The following is a 7,949-nucleotide window of genomic DNA, read 5'->3' as shown; positions in this document are numbered from 1 at the left end:
AAAAAAAAAAAAAAAAAAAAAAAAAAAAATTGATAATTTGCAGCGAGTTGGGCATTTGAAACTGTTAACATATTAGTCCTTTATGGTCATTGGCATCCTTTGTGGAGGATAGTTCATTGAGCGCCAGAAAGTATCTAAGGATTTTGAATTCAGACCACTTTTATGAAATACAAACTCCAAGGGGGTCTTTTCTTTCTTTTGAGTATGAATGGACAGAAATTTTCTGTTTGTCTTTTGTAATGTTCCAAGATCAAAGGACTTTTTGCTGAAAATCAAGTTCTGTAAAAGCCATGCGTAGTCCGAGTGTAGTATGTGACTCTCTCAATCCAGTGAAAATAGGGCATTGGGCACCATGACTTTGAAAACTAGTATCATTATAGGGTGCTACCAGGAGTCTGCATTAGTTTCTCCTCGTACTACCTTAATACAAATGACCTTTGGTAGGATCTCATTAGTGTCGCTGGATCACCGCAAGCCACTGACTCTGCAAGTTTCCTCCAAATAATTCCCCTGAAACAGTTCAGAGATACAAACTCTTGGCAGTGTAAACGCTCCCTGGGTCTGGAAATTTCATAAGTCAGAGTTAAAACAAAGAATGGTCTAAAATGTATTCCTGGTACGGAATCTGAAACGTAAATTACCTGGATCCAGAAAGTTTTCCTGGCTCTTGGGGCTGCCTCTCTAATTGCTATAATAAAGAATGTTTTCAGAACTGTATAACAATAAAATGAAAGTACAGTATTTAGTATTGTAAAAGTATTTGGAATCCAGATGGGTTATCTAGTTATAGACCCTCTTGTTTTCTTTTGTTGCTTCTCTATTGTGGAATTTGTATAGAAACCCTTTTTTTGTTTTTCTGTTGTTGTTATTTTGTTTTTTAATAGAAAGTAAGCATGGTGCTATGGGACATGCCTGTAGTCCCAGCTCCCAGGAAGAGGCAGGAAGATCATTTGAGCCCAGGAGTTCTGGGCAACACAGTAAGACTCCTCTTAAAAATAAATAAATATATATATACACACACACACACACACACACACACATACATACATACATACATATATGGCTGGGCACAGCGGCTCATACCTGTAATTCCAGCACTTTGGGAGGCCAGGGCAGGAGGCATTGCTTGAGCCCAGGAGGTGGAGACCAGCATGGACAACATAGTGAGACCCCCATCTCTCCTTAAAAAAAAAAAAAAAAAATTGGCCAGCCATGGTTGTGCACACGTATAGTCCCAGCTACTTGGGAGGCTGAAGCAGGAAGATCACCTGAGCCCGGGAGGTCGAGGCTGCAGTGAGCTATAATTGAGCCACTGCACTCTAGTTTGGGCAACAAAGCGAGATGCTATCTCAAAAAATTTTTTTTAATTAAAAAGCAAACAAAAAAGGTTTGGTGCAGGTGTATGTATTCTGTCTATCTTGTCACATTTTTGCAATAAATATTCATTTCTTTACTTCATATGAACTTAATTCTGAGGCTCCATACTTCTGAACTAAGGTGAAATTCAACCTCAACCATTTTGGTGGCTCATTAACTCCAAAGGGTACCAACCGAACACCCAGACATTGATGACATCCCTATGGTCATTGCCATCAGCACTGCCTGCTCATCATCAAGCCTATCCTTGGCCAAGCCTATAAGATCTCTCAAGTCCAGAAGTCCTGCTGCTTGACTTCTTTCATGCCTGGGGTCCTATAGGTGTCAGCCTCTAGGCTCTGACAGGTGTCAAGGATGTCAGCCCTTGACCATTGCCAGCAGGGTCTTAAAACCTGTGTGTGTGTGCACTAGGGTCAAGGAATAGGAGGACCCTGGGCACTGCAGGACTCAAATCCCCACAGTGGAACCCATAGACCTCTGTTTCTAATCTCCACTCAGAAGCTGTGCGCCTCTCAGCAGCCCTCCAAGACACCTATCATAATCCATTCAGTGCTCTTCGGTTCTGTTAAAAACAGAAAGAGCCAGTGACTTCTGGTTGCTTCAGTTTTCAGCTCCACAAAAATCCCCAGGGCAAAGAATTTCAAAGCTTGACTACTTGCTCAACAGGAGGGGATGAGGGAAAAGGAGTGTGGACAAACTCAATTTGATAATCCTATATTTTTAGAATAGTCTCTCATCAAAATATATAAATATTTGGGTGCATAAATGTGAATTGTCTGGAGAGATCCTCGGAAATTATGAGTGGTGATTGGTGGGACTGAATCTGGGTGGGAAGCAGCCTATTTTTGTGCTTTGCAACAACCTGTAGTAGTATTGCTTGAATCCTCTACGTGGGTACATGTCATTTTATGATGATAAAATAATTTTAAGGTTATGAATCTGAAGAGATACAAATTATTTTTTAATTCATTAGCTGTGAAACACTTTTCCCAACCAAAGCTTACCTACAGCAGATATGGGTGTCTTAATTTTATGGCTCTGATTGCTGAATTCAGAGGAATTCATTATCCAAGATTACAAGAAGGCAGAGTCAGGATTTGAACCCACGGCTGTTTTACACTTAGGTCCATGAATGCTCTTTCCTCTACTCCTGTTTTCTTCTCCTCCAGGACCCATTCATTCCACTAAGTTCTTTTCTTTCATTGCCCAAGTAATAAGGCCTGGCAAAACCCCCTTCATCAGGCCACACATCTATGCCAAATCCTTGAATACCAATAAATACCTGAAACCGTGTCTCAAAATACACTATAAAATGTAAATAAGAATGACACATAGTTCACCTCTAGTTCATACACAGCAGCAATGTACAGGGTTAACAGTAAAACACATGGAAGAAGTTCAACATGAAATATTAGGCAAAGCCAGTTTTAAAGGAATGAAATAATAATCTTAGGAAAATTTAATTATACCTCTGAATATATCATAACTGTGTATATTGTTTATCTTTATGTCAGATAAAATATAACATTTTTAACAAACAGAAAATTATGGGTTGCGGCCTATTGGTTGTTTGCTTAAGGAAGCATTTCTGGTTGTTGAAAATGAATAAGATTTTGTTTTTTATAGAATGCTATAGTTATCCATGAAGTCTATGAAGAAGGGGCAGCAGCCAGAGATGGAAGACTTTGGGCTGGTGACCAGATATTAGAGGTACATGATTTTGAATTTTATTTTATATCAGTAAATGTGGTTCCTTTCCTGATCTCGATCCATAAAGTTGTCTTTCTGCTCAACTATGTCTTCACTGATTCCTCTCCCATTTAACAAAATACATATCATATTCTTTTTTTCTTCTATGTACATTGTACAGTGGTTTAGAATCATGACAGGTTATCAATCTACATTTGTCTATGAAAACTTTTTTTAACTAAAAGGAAAAATAGAACTTATGGGTCTATTATTTTAATATCAAATGAGACTATATAATATGGCAAATTTTTTGCCTCTCCATTATACCCTACTAAATTCCTCCTAAAAACACATACATATAGACACATATGCATACACATATACACCTGATATTTTAAAGATTTCATGGCAGCTTAAATCTTATTTTCTTAATCTTGATAAATCTTTATGCCAAATGGAAGTTCATGCTTTGCCAGCAATGTTTTCAAGTTGACAAAAAATGTAAAATCTTCCCCCATGATGCTTACTGAAATTTGAAATGCTTAACTTTTTCAAATTGACTCTCATTTAGCAAAGTTGTTAAAGCCTTTTAAAAAGTACCAAAGCAGGCAGTATCTGCACTATGGAATGGCTGAATGAGAAGGCGATGCCAGGCGTCCTGGTAGGTGGAACTAAAGAGCTTTCTGGATGGTGTGAAACCTCTAGGCAACATTTTTTTTTCATTGGATGAACTTAATTGAATAGTTGGCATTTTATGGTGAGCATGTGCATTTTTGCTTTGCAACTTTAATATAGCACATTACGAATGACATCATAGAATTTTATTTTTCCCTTTGGTGGTTCATTTCTGCCTCCCAAGATGAAACCAGAGATATAATTAAGAGCAGGAAACATAGGCGAGAAGGGGTTAAAGGAGAGGCCAGGCTGATTGCAAATGAAATTCAGCCCAAGTTACAGGATTTCTCTGCAGGCCTTTACTGTGTTTCATCATTGGATTAAGACATATTCCCGGTACATTCATTAAGGTACAAGTGTATGAGGTTAGAAAAATAAGCAAGACCTCTCTGGGAATTGGCTTGACTGCCTTAGCATACAACATGGTTTTTTAGTGGTCAGGAGTTTGGGGTTTCTTTGTTTTTCCCTCACCAGATTTTTAAATCAGTTGGTATTATCATAATTGGCTTTTTAAGATGAATAGATTAAATATTTAAAATGGCACATATGCCTTAATACACATATGCCTTGATATTTATATGATTTGTAAGTCCACAAATTATAATGGTCACTTGAAACTAAATCTAACATGTTCATTATCTTGAATGTGGTGATGGGTTCACAGGTATAAATACCCATCTGGCAAAACCTATCAAATTGTACACTTTAAATTTGGGCAGTTTATTTTATATCAATTATACTTCAATAAGGATTTTTTTAAAACTATTTATGTTTGTATTAGATAGACCCTCTGTAGCTGCTCTCTTCTATAAAGTATACTCGAATACAAGCAAACACCCAGGAAAGGTTAACATGAATAAAGTAAATTTGTTTTAAGTGGGAGAATTTTTCAAAAACCAAGTTCACAGTTTCTTGGCAACTGGGAGCATTATATTATCTATTCTGAATGGATGGCCTATACTTCTCATTAAAGATGGCCCACGCAGGCTCCTCTCTTTCCTCAAACAAGGTCTAGTTCATGGGAGTCTAACACGTGTTTAGCTAAGAAATACAGCTCTCAATTTGGTCAGGGAACATGTTTCCTTTCTAAACAGCTTCTACTTCACATTGGACTGGTTCTGGTTGTGGCTGATAAGTACAAATGCGTGATGAGGCAGCAGCAGTCTGTGACCCACAGGAGGCCTTGAGAAGACAGGCCTGTTTTCGTGGGATATTTTGAGACCATGGAACAGGGTAACACTACATCAGCGCTTTTCCAAACAATGCCCTTTCCACTCGTGAGAGTCTTCGCATTCCGCAAATTGGCCTTTCATGGTTTTAATACTATCCTCATGGTAAGGTTAGGACATGCCAGATTTTGCTTCCAAAGATAGAGTCGAATAATGTTTTGGCATGGCAAGATTTATGATTCTATTAATAAGATGAGCATCAACTATATCTCCTTTCTGGTTCTCCTTTTAGGCCAGTTCCTTCTCGTACCCTCCCTGCTCTGCAAGTGGGAGCAGAAGAGAGTAGAGAGTTAATGCCTCCTTTTCCCCATGCAATAAAGTACGGAGGAACTGCTGCACTAGCTCTGTTATTCTTTTCTTCTCAAGAACTGGGTTCACCCACTTCCCCACATGGCCATTCTACCCAAGGGATATGGCATTCTCCCTTTGACAACTGGGTCTTCCTGGAGCCTTTCTTCTCAAATAGGAAGCCCTGCTATTTCCACGCCTCCTCCTCTACAGCCAATGTTCTAAATAATGCATATTGTGCTTCTGTAAAGCACTTACATAATACATCTCCCCACGATGTTCTAGCCACGCCGTGATATTTCTGTCATGATTATCTGCACATTTAGTGGTATCTCCTGATTTGCAGAATAGCAAATGGAAACCAGGAACTTAGATCACTTCCATCCGAGCAGATACCGTCTTGCTGGAATTTAATAGAAATTGCTTTGTAATATTAGAGCTTAATGACAATGCTTTTAATTAAAAGCATATTTGTTAGGGCCTTTCAAACGGTATTTAGAGGCTTAGAAAGTTCACCTTCAATCCAGGGAGGTAACTAGTTCTTTTTTTATTGAGTGACAGAAGTGGTCTTGTGTGCCATCTATTGGAATACAGGAAAATAATCAACTCAGACCACATTTCCTGGATATACACTTTTCCTCTTTGTGTTTCATTCACAGACAATGAAAATGTGTTCATTGGCCTAAAGTAACAGTGAATGATCATGCTGAGAGGAAAAACAGCCTTCACTGAAGTCACTTCAATTCCTTGTAAAATACCAACTTCTAACTTACATTGGACAAAACTGTGTGCCAAGCCCTGTGCCAAATGATTTACAGGGTTTATTTCAATTAATCTTCACAACACTAAGTAAATATTATTATCTCCAATTCATAGATGACACGGCAAAAGTTTGGTTTAAGTAATTTACACACGGTTTCATATAGCCAGGAAATTGGAATCAGCACTCAAACCGAAGTGCATCCATATCCAAAACCCATGTTCTTTTTTTTTTTTCTTGAGACAGAATTTTGCTCCGTTGCCCAGGCTGGAGTGTAACGGCACAATCTATGCTCACTGCAACCTCCGCCTCCCAGGTTCAAACAATTCTCCTGCCTCAGCCTCCCAAGTAGCTGGAATTACAGGTGCCTGCCACCACGCCTGGCTAACTTTTTGTATTTTTAGTAGAGATGGGGTTTCACTATGTTGGCCAGGCTGGTCTTGAACTCCTGACCTCGTGATCCACTCACCTCGCTCTCCCAAAGTGCTGGGATTACAGGCGTGAGCCACCGTGCCCGGCCCAAAACCCATGTTCTTTACCACTGTTATTCTGGATGTAGCTCATCTACGTGAACACACAAGCCACCAAGATATACTAGAAAATAAACAGCAGCTTGGAAATTAGGCATTTAAACATTTTCTTGGCTCACAGAATCAGCTTCAAATGGCAATTCAAAAGTCACCTGCTCCAAGAAGGGTTCATTCTTCCTTTCTCCTTTCCCCGTAACCATTCTTTATGCCACTGGTCCTTAGGCTTTAGAATGTCGGAATTAAAAAAGCCTTAGGGGCTGGGCGCGGTGGCTCACACCTGTAATCCCAGCACTTTGGGAGGCCGAGGCTGGCAGATCACCTGAGGTCAACAGTTCAAGACCAGCCTGGCCAATATGGTGAAACCCTGTCTCTACTAAAAATATAAAAATTAGCCAGGTGTGGTGGCGGACACCTGTAATCCCAGCTACTCGGGAGACTGAGGCAAGAGAATCGCTTGAACCTGGAAGGCGGAGGCTGTGGTGAGCCGGGATCGCGCCACTGTACTCCGGCCTGGGTGACAGAGGGACACTCCATCTCAAAAGAATAAAAGAAAAAGCCTTAAACCATTGCTTCATTGTACAGATAAAGGAACAAAGGTTCAGAGGCTGGCTTGACCTTCCAGTAGCACACAGGCCTGGACCAGAATAAGGAATGGAACTGACATCTTGGGGGAACACAAGCACTCTACCATCCGCCTGGTGGGCTGGACTAATCCTTCCCCTCGTTTAACTCTTCTCCTAGCTGAAACCTTGAGGGAATCACCCACCCCTGACTTCTTTCTTTTGAGTCCAAGGTTACTCTGCTCCTCAATTTCTCCCTCATATCAAATTTACTAACCAATGTCAGTGTTTGACTTTCTTTGTGACAGGGGATCTCCGGTAACCCATTCTAAGAGTTAATGATGAGGCAGCATGGAATAGGAACTGAGGGTGGAAGGACTGTCTGGGTTTAAATCTTGGCTCCTCCCCCTGCTAGCTATGTAACCTGGGTCAAGTCCTTAAACCTCTATGTGCCTCAGTTTCCTCCTCTATGAATGGTGATAATAACAATATCTATCTCAGAGAGTTAGTATAAGGATTAAATGAGTAAATATTCATAAAGGAGTAGCACACAAGCACTATAGAAGTATTTAAGTTAAAGAATAAATAATTTGGCTATAATGTCTATTTAACAGAAAAGGAAACAGAGGCTCAGAGAGGTTACATGACTTGGCTTTACTCAGTGCTCTTTTCGGTACACTGCTTTCTTTTTTTTTTTTTTTTTTTTTTTTTTTTTTTTTTTTTTTTTTTTTTTTTTGAGACGGAGTCTTGCTCTGTCACCCAGGCAGGAGTGCAGTGGCATGATATCTCGGCTCACTGCAAGTTCTGCCTCCTGGGTTCACGCCATTCTCCTGCCTCAGCC

General features: G+C 39.9%; 1 protein-coding gene across 6 annotated transcripts in view; it reads left to right on the top strand.

Annotated features, from left to right (window-relative positions):
* Positions 1 to 7,949, top strand: part of PATJ (PATJ crumbs cell polarity complex component) — a 441,042-nt gene that overhangs the window by 372,923 nt on the left and 60,170 nt on the right. For all 6 annotated transcript variants that reach the window (XM_017877225.1, XM_017877223.1, XM_017877224.1 and 3 more), the window contains one exon: positions 3,004 to 3,087. In XM_017877225.1, the coding sequence (XP_017732714.1) occupies positions 3,004 to 3,087 (84 nt within the window). The remainder of the gene's footprint in view (positions 1 to 3,003; positions 3,088 to 7,949) is intronic.

The sequence above is a fragment of the Rhinopithecus bieti genome, unplaced genomic scaffold (assembly GCF_001698545.2).
Source record: "Rhinopithecus bieti isolate Rb0 unplaced genomic scaffold, ASM169854v2 scaffold_6380, whole genome shotgun sequence".
Lineage (NCBI taxonomy): Eukaryota > Metazoa > Chordata > Mammalia > Primates > Cercopithecidae > Rhinopithecus > Rhinopithecus bieti.
The sequence above is the reverse complement of the archived record's forward strand: the minus strand, read 5'-3'. Positions and strand labels throughout refer to the sequence as shown.